General features: G+C 40.5%; 1 protein-coding gene across 1 annotated transcript in view; it reads right to left on the reverse strand.

Annotated features, from left to right (window-relative positions):
- Positions 1–1,684: 1,684 nt before the first annotated feature.
- The window catches only part of ELAPOR2 (endosome-lysosome associated apoptosis and autophagy regulator family member 2), a 185,788-nt gene continuing 167,084 nt past the window's right edge, over positions 1,685–20,388 (reverse strand). Inside the window, exons 17-22 of the mRNA XM_069765167.1 lie at positions 18,761–18,854; positions 17,176–17,277; positions 15,828–15,954; positions 10,561–10,739; positions 5,258–5,423; positions 1,685–3,791 (exon numbers count right to left, since the gene is read on the reverse strand). Of these exons, the coding sequence (XP_069621268.1) occupies positions 3,732–3,791; positions 5,258–5,423; positions 10,561–10,739; positions 15,828–15,954; positions 17,176–17,277; positions 18,761–18,854 (728 nt within the window). The 3' untranslated portion in view covers positions 1,685–3,731. The remainder of the gene's footprint in view (positions 3,792–5,257; positions 5,424–10,560; positions 10,740–15,827; positions 15,955–17,175; positions 17,278–18,760; positions 18,855–20,388) is intronic.

The raw sequence follows: 20,388 nt of genomic DNA on the forward strand, positions 1-20,388 counted from the left end.
TCCATCGACCTGAGTGTGCGCGTGTATTGGAGTCGACAGAGGCAACTTTCAGTCAGTAGCTATCTAAAGTATAAGGCTAGCTTTCATTTTCGTAAACAGGTCGTAGTCACAATGATGTCAACGTATGGTAAGATAATTTAACTGTAATAAATGACAAACTGATCCACAATCTACATTCATTTTGTTTTTAGTCTCCCATAAAGAACAATGGTTGGTAGAAATCCGGATCTAACCAGTGACTTCCATTTTGTTGGATTTAAAGCTAACCTGTTACCCCGAAAATACAGTATAATCTTCTGTCAGCGTGTTATAGAGCAAGAAGAGCTGAGCAGATTAATATATAGTTTTATCAAAAAATATTCAGTATAACCTGTGTTTTAATCATTTTATCCTTTTCTTTTTCTGAATCATTTGGTCCAGTGGGCGGTCCTATCAGTGACTGACAGCTTTTCCTTGTCTAAGTGTACATACACAGACAGATGTCAGTCACTGATAGGACTGCCCACTGGACTGAAAACCCCATAGAGAGCAAAGGTTTAAATGATTAAAACACAGGTTATACTGAATCTTTACTCATAAAACCATATATCGATCTGCTCAGCTCCTCCTGCTCTTCAACATGGTGCCTGCAGCTGCATTTTCATGGTGACAGGTTCTCTTTAAAGGGAACCTGTTACCTGAATTTTGCGGGACCGGTTTTCGGTCATATGGGCGGAGTTTTCAGGTGTTTGATTCACCCTTTCCTTACCCACTGGCTGCATGCTGGCCGCAATATTGGATTGAAGTTCATTCTCTGTCCTCCGTAGTACACGCCTGCGCAAGGCAATCTTGCCTTGCGCACGGGCAGTATGCTTTGCCCAACTGCGGGCAAAGCCGAAAAGCATTAGTGTGCATGCGCTGGCGCACTATGTTCCGGAACACAGCAAAATACTTCCTGGACATAGTGCGTCGGCGCATGCGCACTAATGCTTTTTGGCTTTGCCCGCAGTTGGGCAAAGCATACTGCGCTTGCGCAAGGCAAGATTGACTTGCGCAGGCGTGTACTATGGAGGACATAGAATGAACTTCAATCCAATATTGCGGCCAGCATGCAGCCAGCAGGTAAGGAAAGGGTGAATCAAACACCCGAAAACTCCGCCCATATGACCGAAAATCGGTCTCGCCAAATTCAGGTCACAGGTTCCCTTTAAGTATTATTTGGTGTTATTTTGTTTGCTAAAACTCAAACATTTTTTACCCGTCTTCAGTTATGGCATTTAATAGCGCTGCATGATTGCATGGCATTTTAAAGCAGCGGTGAAGATAGGCTTCATGGCATTCCAGGTATGGTAACACTTATCTTTGCTGACACCTGGACCATTATATGTAAAACTGAATTTAGACTCCTAGTAAAAAGGTATAAGAAAAATATGCTCCAAAATACGAAAAGTATCAGGACTTAAATATTAATTGTAATCCAGGACTGCTATTATGGGTACAATATGTTCTAATGAATTTATGAAAGTACAAGGCACTAGCTCATAGGAAATCCTTTAAATTGAGCAAAGGGCAGTTACTGCAATCTTAGACTGCAATGTACTGTATGTACGATTAATGATTATGCATTTACAGTGACTAAATACAGCTCTGACAAAAATTAAGAGACCACTGCAAAATTTTCAGTTTGTCTGATTTTTCTCTTTTTAGGTATATTTTTGAGCAAAATGTCAATTGTTCATTTATTCTATAAACTTCTGACAACATGTCTCTGAATTTTCAAGCAATAAATTTTGTATTTTGTTTCTAAAAAGGTCAAATGGTCAAATTTAAAAAAAAAACAGTGCTGTCAGACCTCAAATAATAATAATAATAATAATAATAATAATAATGCAAAGAAAACAAGTTCATAATCATTTAGAAACAACAATACTAATATTTTAACTCAGGAAGAGTTCAGAAATTAATATTTTGTGGAATAACCATGATTTTTAATCACAGCTTTCATACGTCTTGGCATGCTTTCCACCAGTCTTTCACACTGCTTCTGGCACAAAAATTGAAGCAGTTCTTCTTTGTTTGATGGCTTGTGACTATCCATCATCCTCTTGATTACATTCCAGAGGTTTTCAATGGGGTTCAGGTCTGGAGATTGTGCTGCCCTTGACAGGGTTTAGATGTGGTGGTCTCTTAATTTTTGCCAGAGCTGTATACAAGACTAACTTTGTGGCCTGTGGTTCAGAGTATCTTCCTTTGCACATTAGTCATATATAGGTCACTGGGTGAACATGTCTTACTGAATATTTACTGTACTATTTAGACAGAGTGACCTACCATGGATGCCATCAAGTATTTTTAGAAACATTATATAACCCCCTATCCCTTTCACCCCTAGGTCCATTCTCCCATACGTTCCTATTAGTTTAGGCTCAGTGCAAGCTTATTCGGCTACGCAGATAAGCAAGAATTTATCTTCATATAGTGAGGGGTCAATGTGCAGAAAGCGTAAATTTTGGTAACTATTTCTTTGGAAATTTGACATAAAATGTTAGGGTATGTCCACATGTGGAGATTTTGCGTTTTGAGTTTTCTGAAATCACATGAATGCACTGGGTTTTTTTCTGCACGCATTTTGAGCCCAGCCTCATTTTTGTCAAGACACAGCATGTCAATTGTTGAAATGTTTTTTTGCAGTGCTTTTCACCCGTTAAAATGTATGGGTGGAAATCGCAGGTAAAAATGCTGCAAAAACACATGGAAAAATGTGACACAAGGCAATGTATTTTCTGTCATCACTGTGTTTTTTCCACTGCAAAAGCACAATGTGTGAACATAACCCTAGTGTACCCTTACAGTTTATACTATTAGCTGAGTAAGAGCCTTCTAAGAGGTTCACTTGAATGGAGTCTCAATACCAGACACATCCCATAGAGAGGAATGAATACAGATAAAAGCTGGCCCTTTTTCCTAATCCCATATTATCTCTTTAAGAACGCAATATAATATTGGAGCAAAACAACCTCAAAAAACCACAGGTTCACATCTAAAGAGTTGGCTTAGTTTGACCAACTAGATTCTCATGGTTTGTCTGGAAATCAATGATGGATAATATGGAAGGGTCTTCAGGGATTGCAATATCAAGAAACTATTCTGAGAATGTGCCATCAATGTCACATCTGTGGAGGTCTGGCTCTCTGCACCTCCGATGGTCAGCTATTTGTATGGGCTAAGGAGCTCCATTGAGGTATGACGTTCCTTTCTTTTAACCCTCCATCTACCTGCATGTCGCCATATTAGAGGTTGTTTTCCATTCACTGTTCTTAATTTTGCTTTTGTAAGATGCTCTATTTGTCATTTTTCCTTTTTCTACACTTCAAAAGGTATGTTCATTTTTTGCTATGTTTCTGCTTAGATTTAAAGCCTAGATGGGGAAATATAATTTTTTTTCTATGCAGCAAGTGTCAGGAGGTGAGAGGATAACAGAGGACACGACATGCACAAGAAACGCACAACAGGCTAAACGTCTTCAGCATCACTGCGTTCGTCCTGAGATGAACTTGAATTCGAAACTTCCACATATTCCATTTTTGGCAAAATACTCTGTCAGGTAATAAGGCAGCCAGGAGTTTTACTATGTTGTGATATTTCAGTGCCTCTTTCATCTTCATTGGTACCGTATATTGATTTCTTTTTATGATATGTTTTTTTCCTAAAAAAATGTGTTTTTCACAGTCTCAAAAGTCAGTGTCCGGACTTCATATATTTTGTGGCCGTGAGGATTTCAGCTGTACAGATTCAAAGCAGTGTTCTTTCTCCTGTAATAATACACAGATTGAACACAATTACCAATAACTTGTATTAAAAAAATGGACAACTTTATTTGTATAGATTGCGTACATTTTAATCCTATATGTAGTAGGAGATGACTATTAACAGGGTTATTTTAAAATGTCTACTCCTGTACATATACCCTATTCATACCCCTTCTCAGTACCCTCTTTTGTGAACCTCAAAATAGGGTTTTTATGAAAGAGCAGATCCGGCATTCTCCACTCGGTCCATCCATTAATATGAAAGGCTGGCATGTAATGCTACATTTCTTCTGCAATGGGCACTGCATGAGAAATACAGGGCCGAACATTGGCATCTCCCAGTGACATCATGCCGATCAGCTAATTCCAATCTGCTGTACAATTAGAAAGGAGAGGTCTCTTTGCTTTTTACTGCCACATATGACCACTTGTTATGCAAAATCATATCATCAAATCTTGCATTATATTTTTTGCCTACTTCATTATCTTAATTTTCTATATTCTACAATATTTTGCCTACAAGCTCAGGTTTGTGCAAAATAACAAACTGAACTTTACTTACCCTCTCTGAGTCCTGTGCTGCCTCTACCCCAGTCTTTTTTGGTCAACTCCTCGGGTGGCGTACCATCAACACCACTCAAGCCAATCACTAAGCTCCGCACCTCGTGTCGTCTACATCAGTTGAGCTCAATGATTAGTTGTAGCGCTAACGATATTACATCACAGCTGAAGCCTGTCATTAAAGACTGGGGCAACAGCAGACACAGGGAATGTAAGCAAAGCTCAATGTATTACTTTATACATCACTGAGTCTGTTGGCTAAAACTAGGTAAAATGGGACAAACCCTTCAAGCATTATGTACATCTATACATATTTATGCTTGCTGCTATTAACCGGGTTACAGCTCTTTCCAAAAGCCAGTTACTTAAAGCACCACTTCAGCTGGCTTTTGTTTCAGTGAAGGAGTGGCGCTTTAAATGTAAGCCTTCTGTCCCCATTCTTATACTCACCTTCCTGTGGCTTCACCTCTTACTGACGGCGCTCCATACCTGCAGCGCCATCTTGAGCCTGTAACTTCTGACTTTCTGGAAGTCAGAAGTTACATCACAAGAGCTCAATGCAAGTCTATGAAAGTAAGAATGAGGCCAGAACAAGGCTCTCGTAGAGATGCTTGAAAAATGAACATCAGCGCACTCCATGAAACAGTGGAGTTGCCAACAGGTGACTTTTCGCTGAAGACTGACAGAAGTGACGCTGGAAAAGGATAAAGGTGGCTGCACGTGAGTATGTTGCATGGGGCAGGGGAATTACAGTTAAAGGACCACTCAAGTGGTGAAATAAAAAAATGCTGGAGTGGTGCTGTGACACGTCCCTCTCATACAAGAGATCTCACTTTACCAACATCGAGTAGTGACTAAGCTGATAACCAATATTTTACAACTGATTTTTAAAGTAAATGTAGCCTCACCTTTTTAGCAAGAGACTTCAGCTTTCCCAACAATGACTGTTTATTGGTATACACCACATCGTCTTCATTGTCTTCTCCTTCCATTATGGCACAGCTGTCTGGAGCAGGAAGCTCACACTCCTTAGAATTAGCAGTCATGATAAGTTTAGAGTACTTGTATTCCAGTCTGTATATGAAGAGATATAATTGACTTATTAACTTCTGTTTTTGAATTGATTTTTAACTATTTCAAGCAGTTGTCCAAGCAAGTGACCGGCCTCTTGCATCAGGAATACCAGGAACTCACACTGACGCGATTTGGTAGGTTGTAGTCACGTAAAATGAATGCAGACCATTGAGTCAAGCCTGGACAACCTCTCTAATACAATCTCCCATGGCGCAGTGCCATTTTCTGAATTTCCAATATAGCAGACAGATAGCAGATAAATAGATGAGATATCACATATTTTAATAATTATATAATTCACTTATGAGAAACGCTAAAACGTAAGAAACTTACGTTGTACAATTTGTTCACCAATATTTATTTTTTGTAAATCTGATTACTAAAAGACATGTTAAGGCTCACTTCATACAGAATCCTCAAAAATCAGGATTGAGACAGAAACCACAATGGAGCCATTCACTATTATGAGGCGAACTGAGTCAATGTAGACACTGTTTGGCCTCCGTTCTGGCAATGTTTGTCTTTATTAACCCCTTAAGCCCAAGGGTGGTTTGCACGTTAATGGCCGAGCCAATTTTTACAATTCTGACCACTGTCCCTTTATGAGGTTACAACTCTGGAACGGTTCAACGGATCCCGGTGATTCTGACACTGTTTTCTCATGACATATTGGGCTTCATGATTGTGGTAAAATGTCTTTGATATTACTTGCATTTATTTGTGAAAAAAATGGAAATTTGGTGAAAATTTTGAAAATTTTGCAATTTTCCAAATTTGAATTTTTATGCCCTAAATCACAGAGATATGTCACACAAAATACTTAATAAGTAACATTTCCCACATGTCTACTTTACATCAGCACAATTTTGGAACCAAATTCTTTTTTTTGTTAGGGAGTTATAAGGGTTAAAATTTGACCAGCAATTTCTCATTTTTACAACACAATTTTTTTTAGGGACCACATCACATTTGAAGTCATTTTGAGGGGTCTATATGATAGAAAATAACCAAGTGTGACACCATTCTAAAAACTGCACCCCTCAAGGTGCTCAAAACCACATTCAAGAAGTTTATTAACCCTTCAGGTGCTTCACAGGAATTTTTGGAATGTTTAATTAAAAATGAACATTTAACTTTTTTTGCACAAAAAATTTATTTCAGCTCCAATTTGTTTTATTTTACCAAGGGTAACAGGAGAAAATGGACCTCAAAAGTTGTTGTAAAATTTGTCCTGAGTACGCCGATACCCCATATGTGGGGGTAAACCACTGTTTGGGCGCATGACAGAGCTCGGAAGCGAAGGAGCGCCATTTGACTTTTCAATGCAAAATTGACAGGAATTGAGATGGGACGCCATGTTGCGTTTGGAGAGCCACTGATGTGCCTAAACATTGAAACCCCCCACAAGTGACACCATTTTGGAAACTAGACCCCCTAAGGAACTTATCTAGAGGTGTGGTGAGCACTTTGACACACCAAGTGCTTCACAGAAGTTTATAATGCAGAACCGTAAAAATAAAAAATCATATTTTTTCACAAAAATTATCTTTTTGCCCCCAAATTTTTATTTTCCCAAGGGTAAGAGAAGAAATTGGACCCCAAAAGTTGTTGCACAATTTGTCCTGAGTACACTGATACCCCCATATGTGGGGGTAAACCACTGTTTGGACGCATGGCAGAGCTCGGAAGGGAAGGAGCGCCATTTGACTTTTCAATGCAAAATTGACTGGAATTGAGATGGGACGCCATGTTGCGTTTGGAAAGCCACTAATGTGTCTAAACATTGAAACCTCCCACAAGTGACACCATTTTGGAAAGTAGACCCCCTAAGGAACTTATCTAGATGTGTGGTGAGCACTTTGAGCCCCCAAGTGTTTCACTACAGTTTATAACGCAGAGCCATGAAAATAAAAAATCATTTTTTTTCCACAAAAAATATATTTTAGCCCCCAGTTTTGTATTTTTCCAAGGGTAACAGGAGAAATTGGACCCCAAAAGTTGTTGTCCAATTTGTCCTGAGTACGCCGATACCCCATATGTGGGGGGGAATCATCGTTTGGGAGCATGGCAGAGCTTGAAAGGGAAGGAGCGCCATTTGGAATGCAGACTTAGATGGATTGGTCTGCAGGCGTCACGTTGCATTTGCAGAGCCCCTGATGTACCTAAACAGTAGAAACCCCTCACAAGTGACTCCATATTGGAAACTAGACCCCCAAAGGAACTTATCTAGATGCGTTGTGAGAACTTTGAACCCCCAAGTGTTTCACTACAGTTTGTAACGCAGAGCCGTGAAAATAAAAAATCATTTTTTCCCACAAAAATGGTTTTCTAGGCCCCCAAATTTTTATTTTTCCAAGGGTAACAAGAAAAATTGGACCCCAAAAGTTGTTGTCCAATTTGTCCTCAGTACACTGATACCCCCATATGTTGGGGTAAACCCCTGATCGGGTGCACGGGAGAGCTCAGAAGGGAAGGAGCACTGTTTTAATTTTTTAACGCAGAATTGGCTGGAATTGAGATCGGATGCCATATCGCGTTTGGAGAGCCCTGATGTGCCTAAACAGTGGAAACTCCCAATTGTAACTGAAACCCTAACCCAAACACACCCCTAACCCTAATCTCAACCACACCCCTAACCCCAACCACACCGCTAACCCCAATACACCCCTAACCCTAATCCCAACCCTAACCACACCCCTTACTCCAACACACCCCTAACCCTAATCCCAACCATAACCCTAACCACACCACTGACACACCCCTAACCCTAATCCCAACCATAAATGTAATCCAAACCGTAACCCTAACTTTAGCCCCAACCCTAACTGTAGCCCTAACCTTAACTTAATAATAATATAATAATTTTTATTTATATAGCGCCAACATATTCCGCAGCGCTTTACAAATTATAGAGGGGACTTGTACAGACAATAGACATTACAGCATAACAGAAATACAGTTCAAAACAGATACCAGGAGGAATGAGGGCCCTGCTCGCAAGCTTACAAACTATGAGGAAAAGGGGAGACACGAGAGGTGGATGATAAAAATTGCTATAGTTATTCGGACCGGCCATAGTGTAAAGCTGCATGAACCAGTTAACTGCCTAAGTATGTAGCAGTACAGACATAGAGGGCTATTAACTGCATAAAGTGAATGAGAACTTTAGCCCCAACCCAAAGTTTAGCCTTAACCCTAACTTTAGTCCCAACCCTAACTGTAGCCCTAACCCTAACTTTAGCCCCAACCCTAACCCTAACTTTAGCCCCAGCCCTAACCCTAACTGTAGCCCTAACCCTAACCCCAATCCTAACCCTAATCCTATCCCTATCCCTAACCCTAGCCCTAACCCTAGCCCTAACCTTAGCCCTAACCCTAACACTAGCCTTAGCCCTAGCCCTAACCCTTACCCTAACCCTAGCCCTAACCCTAATGGGAAAATGGAAATAAATATTTTTTTAATTTTATTATTTTTCCTTAACTAAGGGAGTGATGAAGGGGCATTTGATTTACTTTTCTAGTGGGGTTTTTAGCGGATTTTTATGATTGGCAGCTGTCACACACTAAAAGACGCTTTTTATTGCAAAAAATAGTTTTTGCGTCTCCACATTTTGAGAGCTATAATTTTTCCATATTTTGGTCCACAGAGTCATGAGAGGTCTTGTTTTTTTGCAAGACGAGTTGATGTTTTTATTGGTACCATTTTCGGGCACGTTATATTCTTTGATCGCTTTTTATTCCGATTTTTGTGAGGCAGAATGACCAAAACCAGCTATTCATGAATTTCTTTTCTGGGGGGCATTTATACTGTTCCATGTTTGGTAAAATTGATAAAGCAGTTTTATTCTTCGGGTCAGTACGATTACAGCGATACCTCATTTATATCATGTTTTTTATGTTTTGGCACTTTTATACAATAAAAACTATTTTATAGAAAAAATAATTATTTTTACATCGCTTTATTCTGAGGACTATAACTTTTTTATTTTTTTAAAGATGATGCTGTATGGTGGCTTGTTTTTTGCGGGACAAGATGACGTTTTCAGCGGTACCATGGTGATTTATATCCGTCTTTTTGATCGCATGTTATTTCACTTTTTGTTTGGCGGTATGATAATAAAGCATTTTTTGCATCTTTTTTTACGGTGTTCACTGAAGGGGTTAACTAGTGGGATAGTTTTATAGGTCGGGTCGTTACGGACGCAGCGATACTAAATATGTGTACTTTTATAATTTTTTTTATTATTTAGATAAAGAAATGTATTTATGGGAACAAAATTTTTTTTTTCTTTATTTAGGAAATTTTTTTTTTTACACATCTAAATATTTTTTTTTACATTATCACATTGCCCCGGGGGGGGCATCACTATATAGTGACAGATCGTGGATCTGACACTTTGCAGAGCACTGTGTCAGATCAGCGATCTGACGTGCACTGCTCCAGGGTTACAGGCGCCTGTTCTGGGCAGGCGCTTGCAAGCCACCTCCCAGCAGGACTCGGAAGTAGCCCCGTGGCCATTTTGGATCCGGGGCCTGCAGGGAGGAGACGCTCAGTACAAGGTGAGCACATTGCCTTGTACCGAGGGTCTCAGGGAAGCCCGCAGGGAGCCCCCTCCCTGTGTGATGCTTCCCTATGCCCCTAGAATGCTGCTGTATGTTTGATCACAGTGTTCCGGGGGTTAATGTGCGAGGGGCAGTCCGCTCCTGGCACATAGTGCCGGATGTTAGCTGTGATAGTCAGCTGACACCTGATAGCATTTGACGTACTATCCCGTCACTGGGAATTAAGTCGCAGGTCACCTCGACGGGATAGTACATAATATTGGATTAAGGGGTTAAACATGTATAAAAATGTGGCAGACTAGGCAGTCTTATCAAGTCATTTAACTTAGCTCTTATTTACCATATTTTGTAAAGTATACTAGTGAAACAACTGTAATACATAAAAGTTAATGCTTTTTTAAAATAAGGTATTTTTTAATTTCAGTATATAACACTGACATATGATATATTCATTAAAATTATATATTATAATCTTCAGTAAATAATCATGATTATTATTATTATTATGTTTAGTACATCCTCATAGAAATAAAGTACAGAAGAATAGACAGACTATGCAGTACTATATACTTACTTCTGATTCTTCTTCCAAAAGTAGCAGGTCAGTGCAACAAGAAGAACTGCCACAAAGGCACCGATTCCGGCACCCACTTTCAGCCAGAAGTCTATTGACTCGCATGCCGCTGTTCTTTTGTCTGGGAGGGAGATGCCTCGCAAGCAAAGTTTGGGCTCATTCCAAACATAATGGGTTTCCTACAATATACAGCAACATCATTAATATCAAAACTTAAAACTTACATATATTCACTCCTATTTATTAAAGAAACGCTCCAATCAAAGTTTTTATCCTCTGTAGTGCAGCGGTGTTCACACTGTGCAGCAATGAGGCGGTGATGCATTAAAGTTGAAAGCAAAATCTCCTTTAATGTCCAAAAACTCTCAAATGAAAAGACAAAACTGTATCCTCCGGATCACTGCCGGGGCGTCAAGACAGTCAGTATCTGAGACCGGTTGCCGTGGGCTACACCACCGTGTCATGCTGAGGGGCGGCAGGCGTTCACTTCCCTTGGCTCTATGTTAACTGCACACATAAGCCAGATGTTGCAGAGCCACCCGCTCTGCAGCTTGCAAACCAACACTGCCCAAACCTTTGCTACAGGATTTTTATAATGGAATCTGTGGCCATGAGCCACTTGTAAGACCTGGCTGGAGGGAGTGGACTGCCCCATTACCATCATATAGTTCACTTAAAAAATAAAAGCCCTTAAAATGTTTTCCTACAAATTGCCCTGGATAAATAACTTGACAGGTTCACACTTACTTTTATTTTGTACTGCAACCACAGCTATGCCTGTGACTGCAATGCAACCCAGCGGCCTCAATACACTTCTATGTGCATCCTGGGGGACACATATCAACCCTCACATATGATCCCCCTCACCGCCTCACACCTCTTAATATATTAAAATCATCATATTACATAGCACTGTATACTTACAGTTGCTCATTTTACCTTTCTACTGGGCTAATTATTCTCTTTCCAATTAGGTCTATGACATCATGTGATTAAAATCTGATGAGCTGAATCCTTCTAAGCTCTATGTAGAAACAGGAGGTACATTTTCCCTGTATCAGTCATATCCCTCTTCAACTCCTGACCATCTGCTCCACTCCTAATCCCCTGCCAAAAACTTTGTAGTGATGACTCATGAAGGGAAAAGAGATTTCCTGTTTCTACATGGGGCTTAGAAAGATTCAGTTAGTAAGTTTTTAATCACATGATGGCATAGACCTAATGGAAAAAAAGAAGAATATGAGAATGAGCAATTGCATCTACACATAGCTATATAATATGATGACTGCAAAATATTAAGAGGATACAAATTTTGATGGGAGTGCTTCCTTAATGCATTAATACATATTGGAATTTAAAAAGGGAAAAAAATATATACCGTATATACTCTAGTATAAGCCGACCCCCCTAATTTTGCCACAAAAAACTGGGAAAACTTAATGACTCGAGTATAAGCCTAGGGTGGGAAATGCAGCAGCTACCAGTAAATGTCAAAAGTAAAAATAGATACCAATAAAAGTAAAATTAATTGAGACATCAGTAGGTTAAGTGTTTTTGAATATCCATATTGAATCAGGAGCCCCATATAATGCTCCATAAAGTTTATGATGGCCCCATAAGATGCTCCATATTAAAATATGCCCCATATAATCCTGCATAAAGGTTAATAATGGCCCCATAAGATGTTCCATAGACACATTTGCCCAATATAATGCTGCACAAATGTTGATTATGGCCCCATAAGATGCTCGACAAAGATATTTGCCCCATATAGTGCTGCACAAATGTTGATTATGGCCCCATAGACACTTGCCCCATACAGACACTTGCCCCATATAGTGCTGCACAAACGTTATGGCCCCATACAGTGCTGCACAAACGTTATTGCCCCATAGAGACACTTGCCTCATATAATGCTGCACAAACATTATGGCCCCATACAGACACTTGCCCCATATAGTGCTGCACAAAAGTTATGGCCCCATACAGACACTTGCCCTATATAATGCTGCACAAACGTTAGGGCCCCATACAGACACTTGCCCCATATAATGCTGCACAAACATTATGGCCCCATAAGATTCTCTGTACACTTACCCCATTTGCTGTTGCTGCAATAAAAAAATTAAAAATCACACACTCACCTCTCCGTCGCTCAGGCCCCCGGCACTTTCAATATTCACCTGACTTCGCTCTATCTTCTGCGTCTCCTGCACTGACGTTCAGCAGGGGGCGCACACTAACTACGTCACCGCACCCTCTGACCTGAGTGTCACTGCTGAAGACGGAGCGGCGCCGGAATGAGGAGCAGGTGAATACCGCGCAGCTCTCCCCTCCCCATTATACTCACCTGCTCCTGGCGCGGTGCTGTCCCTGCTTCCCCGCAGCTTCTTCCTGTATTGAGCGTTCACTGTTACCGCTCATTACTGTAATGAGCGGTACCATGTGACCGCTCAGTACAGGAAGAAGCTGCCGGCGCTGGGGAAAAGATGTGCAGGGAACGCGCCAGGAGCAGGTGAGTATAATTAGACAGCCCCTGCTCTGCCTCCCCTGCCGACCCTGGGTATGACTCGAGTATAAGCCGAGAGGGGGACTTTCAGCCCCCAAAAATGGGCTCAAAATCTCGAGTATATACGGTATATAAGCTACATGGTAAAGATATAAGAGCAGGAAAGTCTAATGTAGTATGAAACATATTTCCTATCTTTTAAATGCCTCTAAAGGCTGTTCTCTCCCTCCCTCATGCTTTTATACTTTATGGCATGCTCGGGTTGGCTGCTTTGTATCAGCAAAGGCCCAGCACCTTCACCAGTAACTTGGTGTCTGGAGGGAATAATTCCCTTTCAGCAAGAATACGATGATGATGATGAACTGCAAGCAACTTTTCAACTACTGGGAAAATGAGGTAGGTGTCACAAATACTGAGAATGTCCCTGAGCCTTACGTTGTATTATAAAGAGAACATTAGGGTCCGTAATTTGACTCTTCACTAACTGGAAATGTTATTTGATTATATTAATGGTTAAAAATGAAAGTTAAGTAATTTAATTTAAAAATGTAATTTAATTAAGTAAATGTAATTAACAATTATTAATGTTATTACTTAATGTTTATCAATTACATTTAATTAATTAAATGTTATTTCATTCTACACCTTTTCATTTATTTCCCAAAACTCATAAAAATGTGCAAAACTAGAAGAGGCATAAATGAAGCTTGGAAATAAACAATGCTCATGAGTTATTCATTCTATAGCTGTAAACTGCTATTAAGAGCTGTAAAGCATGACAGCCTGTGAACACGGACTATATATAGCAGGCACGATAGCGATGAACATCACTGTATAATTCCTACATATTATCTCCAATAATTTTAAAGGTAATCTGCCACTCCCAGGGATGTACATGACCTATTAACATGGGCATACAGGTAATAGAAATGCGACACTAGCCCTACCTTTATACCTCATTTAATGGTCTTGATGCTGAGAAATGTTATATCCTTTCTTTATGTTAATGATTTCTTCCAGGCTCCGGGGCATGGGGTGCCTGGAAGAAATCGCTGCCTCCTCTCTTCATTGTAATACTATCCCCATCCCATCAGCATCAGTAACGGCACCGGAATCCTACGCCTGCGACCTGCACTCCCTCAGAAATACATAACTCATCCTCCCTTCTGTGGGCGCTGCATTCAGGGATCTTCTGCGCAGGCGCCGGGGAGTCACTGTGACCTCGGATGTGCATGCAGATAACTTGCTCTCCCCACTTCCTCCCTAGGAACCATGTGTACATGGCAATGACTATGCAGGGAGGAAGTGGGGAGAGCACATTATTGGCGTGCACTCCGGAAGTCACTGGAGCTGAAGTCGCTGGAGCCGGCGCAGAAGATCCCTGAATGCAGTGCCCACAGAAGGGAGGATGTATTTATGAGGGAGTGCAGGGCGCAGGAATCTGGGGCCGTAACTGACACTGATTGGAGCCCCCCTCCCATCAGTGTATTATAAAGAAGACAGGAGGTAGGGAGGTCTACCAGGCACCGCACCGAAGATAGTATTCTGCTACAGATGGATCTGGATAAGTTGGAAACTTGGGCTGAAAGGTGGCAGATGACGTTTAACAATGATAAATGTAAGGTTATACACATGGGAAGAAGGAATCAATATCACCATTACACACTGAACAGGAAACCACTGGGTAAATCTGACAGGGAGAAGGACTTGGGGATCCTAGTTAATGATAAACTTACCTGGAGCAGCCAGTGCCAGGCAGCAGCTGCCAAGGCAAACAGGATCATGGGGTGCATTAAAAGAGGTCTGGATACACATGATGAGAGCATTATACTGCCTCTGTACAAATCCCTAGTTAGACCGCACATGGAGTACTGTGTCCAGTTTTGGGCACCGGTGCTCAGGAAGGATATAATGGAACTAGAGAGAGTACAAAGGAGGGCAACAAAATTAATAAAGGGGATGGGAGAACTACAATACCCAGATAGATTAGCGAAATTAGGATTATTAAGTCTAGCAAAAAGACGACTGAGGGGCGATCTAATAACCATGTATAAGTATATAAGGGGACAATACAAATATCTCGCTGAGGATCTGTTTATACCAAGGAAGGTGATGGGCACAAGGGGGAATTCTTTGCGTCTGGAGGAGAGAAGGTTTTTCCACCAACATAGAAGAGGATTCTTTACTGTTAGGGCAGTGAGAATCTGGAATTGCTTGCCTGAGGAGGTGGTGATGGCGAACTCAGTCGAGGGGTTCAAGAGAGGCCTGGATGTCTTCCTGGAGCAGAACAATATTGTATCATACAATTATTAGGTTCTGTAGAAGGACGTAGATCTGGGGATTTATTATGATGGAATATAGGCTGAACTGGATGGACAAATGTCTTTTTTCGGCCTTACTAACTATGTTACTATGAACACCCCGAAGCCTGGAAGAAATCATCAGTATAAAGGCAGAATATAAGATTTCTCAGCAAGACCACTAATATGAGGCACACAGGTAGGAGTAGTGTAACATATCTATTACCTGTATGCCCATATTAATAGGTGATATATGTCCCGGGAGTGACAGATTTCCTTTCAATAAACAAGAAAATGGGATCCAAAACTAATATCCAAGTAATAAAGAAAGTTATGACATATAACAGACGTGCAGTCCAGCACAGAGCACTCCTCCCAAACATGGCAGGTACGATAATGATTCACATATAGAAAAAGTGATTAATCCTTACATGCAAAAGTATACGTTAGATAAATACCTGGTGACCTTTCTTACAAGCTCCTTCTATTTTCTGATAGTCATTTTCTGTACAAAGAGGACATGCCTCTGCTGTCTCCCAGAGAAAATAAAAATTGCACCCGTCACAAGTGCCTGCAGGACACAGTCTGAAAAAAGGAGAGGCAAAATATGTATATTTTTAATGAGGATGTACAAAAAAATGTCTCTCAAAAACACAAGGAAATAATGTAAGTAATGGAATTTAGCTTATAGGTGCAGAGATGCTGCAACAATGTAAACTCACCAACACACCATGGGAAAATAGCCTTAGGATATGTGCATACAGCATCTTTAAAGGGAATCTGTGAGTAGAATCAGCCTTCCTAAGCCATTTACATGGGCAAGCTGAATAAAAGGATACCTTGATATCTATGATGATGCTGAGCTGGCTGTCAGTCAATGCAGGGGCACAGTTACAGTCGTCGTTCACAATGCAATGAGTGATGACTGAAGCCGCACCCGCCTCATCCCTAAGACCGAAATCCCAAGGCTACTGGGAGAAATAAAGTTAATTTCCTCCTGGCAGCGGGGATCTCAGTGTGGGCGCCAAACAGCTTCAAAATGCTATTAATCTGCAGATTAACCCCATAAATGCTGGTTAATGGTGTTTTTTACATGGCAAGTTCCCTTTAAAATAATCTCTGGAGGCAGATTTTCATGAAGATCAGTGTCTGGCCGATGGATCTTAACAGCTAATTTACATATAAGAAAAACGAGGATTTCGTTGGAATAAGACATCGGGTCGCATATATCAAGATATCATTTTATTCAACTTCTTATGACCTGCATGCCCAAATAGACGGCTTAGGAGGGTTGATCCTACTGACAGATCCCCTTTAAGACAACTTTAAAAACTGCCTAGATTTTCCGCTTCAGGTAAAAGCCATTGGTCTTTTACCTGAAAGGGCTTAGCTGGCGGCTTTGTCACCTTTTCTCAATTATTAATACTATAACTAGACAGGATGACCATGCTACTTCTTTTCACCGCTTCAAGATTTCCAAACATTGAGCCCAGAAATATCACTACTGCCTCATTTGTGAAAATAATCAAGGCAATTTATACATATTCAGGGACATAATTATAGGGGTTACAATCGTAGATGAGCCCGGAATCTAGGGGGGATCAAAAGATTCCTTTGGCCTATATTATAAGATTAATACTATTAGACATCCACGATAGTTGGGGTCCCTGCTGGAGATTTTGTTTATGGACCCACAAGCTTCAAGATGTTTACAGCATTGGACATATTGTAATGCATGTGCAAAAGTAACAACAAAAAGATAATGAGGAAAGTTACGTTACAAAGATGACCTGCTGCAATAATTACCTGGGCACTGATATATCTCCCTGACCAGGTTTTGTGGGATCACACCGCATAGATATAACTGTAGCTCTTCCTTTTTCACAAGATGAGGTCGCCGCAGAAGATCTGTTAATAATATGAAGTTTTTTAGCAACTAAAAAATTCCACACGTTAACGCTTTGGTGTAAAAAAAGGAAAGGGAATAACGAAAACTTTGGTAACATGAATCTTATTACAATATTATTTGCATGTTTGACACCTTATAACTGTGCTTCCAGGGAAAACTGCATTGATAACTATTACTGTGCGGTCTAATGGAATGTAAGGAAAGCGTCGGGAGTCCCTCGCACTAAGCCAGAGTTAAGAGATGCTAACAAGAGCAGCATTATCTCTGTCCATGTCATTCATAGAATGGGACCTCTCAGCTCTCTTGACATGTCCTAGCGTTCGTCATAAAATTCCAATTCTCGATCATGTATTTATTATAACTGTTATTCCTCCTCAAAATGCAAGAATAAATCGACAATGTGACAACTGACATTGATTTCCCTTGTCAAAAAGGTAAGGCTCCGCGCAGTCTGACACTGACAGCACTAATTAGACAGTGTCAACTGGCAGCATCCAATTGTCATTTTATTCATGAATTCCTAAGAGGAATAATAGAAGAATGGCACAAGACAGAGTTCCAAGAAAAAGTTATCTCATAGAGGATACAGTATTTACTAAAACAGGCATATCAAGAGAGTTGACAGGTCCTCATTAAATACGGATTATGCAATAAGAGATGATCATGAAACAACTGTTTTAAAGGGTTGCCCACAAACAAAGTATGTTTTATTTAATAAATCCTAAGATAATAATAAGTTCTACAGTTGACTGTTAAAAAATGTTCTGTGCTGAGATCGTATAAATATGCTCCTTCTATGAACTTTATAGCGGCTGTGTCTGACCATGTAGAGCTGCTGCAGCTCATGGTCGACATATGCCAAAACTCACTCCTGTGATAAAACAGCCAGGGAAAAGTGTTACATCAGAAAGCAGCAGATGCAAGCCCCTGCTGTGGAATCTACATTGTTATCATAAATGAATTATGCTACCTGGCCAGGAAAGGTAGTATGTGCTGACGGTGATCTGGAGCAGCTCTGCATAGTCAGATACAGCCATTACACAGTACATAGCAGTGGCACATTTAAAAAAATTATCTCATCACAGGAACATTTTTTGTCAACACATCCAATTGTGGAATTTATTATTATTATTCCAAGATCTATTGATTTAAATGTACTTTGTTCATGGGAAAACCCGTTTAATTCTTTTCTCTATAAGTATCACTGGAATACTGAAGGAATACAACTATTAGAGGGGTCCAACCATTTACTGAAGTGGTGCCAAATTATAGATAAATACCAGGACAAATTGCTTAAAAGCATGAAAGGTCAACTAAAGTTGCTCAAAATTTATAATATACAATCCAAGGTAATTTATAAAAACAATGTTGCAGTTTTATCAGCCTCAAAAGAAAAAAAATATTGTGTTGGCAAATGACGCAAGAACATGACTCATAAAAAGTCCAATTAGCTTTATCATACAAAACTTCACCATTTCTTACTTGTAAAAGAAATTTATATCTGGTATCTTTTTCTGAGGAGGGAATGTATTAGATTTAATGCTGATTCCATCCAGAGTCCGGTCAGTGGTCGCACCTGAAATTCACAAAAAAAGAAGAAAAGTTATAGAATGTCTAGGAAAAGTATTTCAATACCTGCACTTTATCCTGATCTAGTTTATATGCACAGGAAAAATCCCTTGCATCACTGCTTATAACTTTTTCAACATGTAAACTGGATGTAGTTGCATAAAATACAAATGTGTGACAGAAACATCAGCTTATACTACTGATATTTGTAACAATTTAAAAATGCACTGTCTCATATGTAATGTATCCACCAGCCCCCCAGTGTCTCCTATGTAATGCATATACATCAACTCCAGTATCTCCTATGTGATGTATGCACCAGTGCCACTTTCTCCTATGTGATATATGCACCAGTGCCACTTTCTCCTATGTGATGTATGCACCAGTCCCACTATCTCCTATGTGATAAATGCACCAGACCCACTGTCTCCTATATGATGTATGCACCAGTCCCATTGTCGTCAATAAGATGTATGCATCAGCTCAACTGTCTCCTATGTATCCTATATGCACCAGATGCACTGTCTCCTATGTAATGTATATACACCAACCTGTGTCTCCTATGTAATGCATACATACCAGCTCCAGTATCTCCTATGTGATATATGCACCAATGCCAATTTCTCCTATGTATCATATACACACCAACCCCACTGTCTCCTATGTATTGTATATACCCCAGCCCCAGTGTCTCCTTTGTGATGTATCCACCAGCCCCATTGTCTCCTATATAATGTATCCACCAGCCCCTCTCTACTATGTGATGGATGCAAGCCCCACTGTCTCCTATGTAATGTACATATACATCCCCAGTGTCTCCTATGTAATGTATATACACCAGCTCCAGTATCTCCAATCTACTATATAATTGTCTAAGGGTCACTTCCGTCTTTCTGTCTGTCCTTCTGTCACGGATATTCATTGGTCGCGGCCTCTGTCTGTCATGGAAATCCAAGTCGCTGATTGGTCGTGGCTGTTTTGCCGCGACCAATCAGCGACGAGCACAGTCCGGAAGAAAATGGCCGCTCCTTACTCCCCGCAATCAGTGCCCGGCGCCCGCATACTCCCCTCCAGTCACCGCTCACACAGGGTTAATGCTGGCGGTAACGGACCGCGTTATGCCACGGATAACGCACTCCGTAACCGCTGCTATTAACCCTGTGTGTCCCCAACTTTTTACTATTGATGCTGTCTATGCAGCATCAATAGTGAAAAAATGTAATGTTAAAAATAATATAAAGAAAAAAAACCTGCTATTCTCACCTTCCGTAGTCCGCCGAGCGGGACGCACCTGCCGCCATCTTCCGTTCCTGATGATGCATTGCGATGCATTGCGAAATTACCCAGAAGACTTAGCGGTCTCGCGAGACCGCTAAGTCATCTGGGTAATTTCGCAATGCATCCTGGGAACGAAAGATGGCGGCAGCCGCGCGCGTATCGACGGAGCTTCGGTGGATCCCAGGGGTGAGTATATAACTATTTTTTATTTTACTTATTTTTTTAACAGGGATATGATGCCCACACTGCTGAATACTACGTGG

The sequence above is a fragment of the Ranitomeya imitator genome, chromosome 4, assembly GCF_032444005.1.
Source record: "Ranitomeya imitator isolate aRanImi1 chromosome 4, aRanImi1.pri, whole genome shotgun sequence".
Lineage (NCBI taxonomy): Eukaryota > Metazoa > Chordata > Amphibia > Anura > Dendrobatidae > Ranitomeya > Ranitomeya imitator.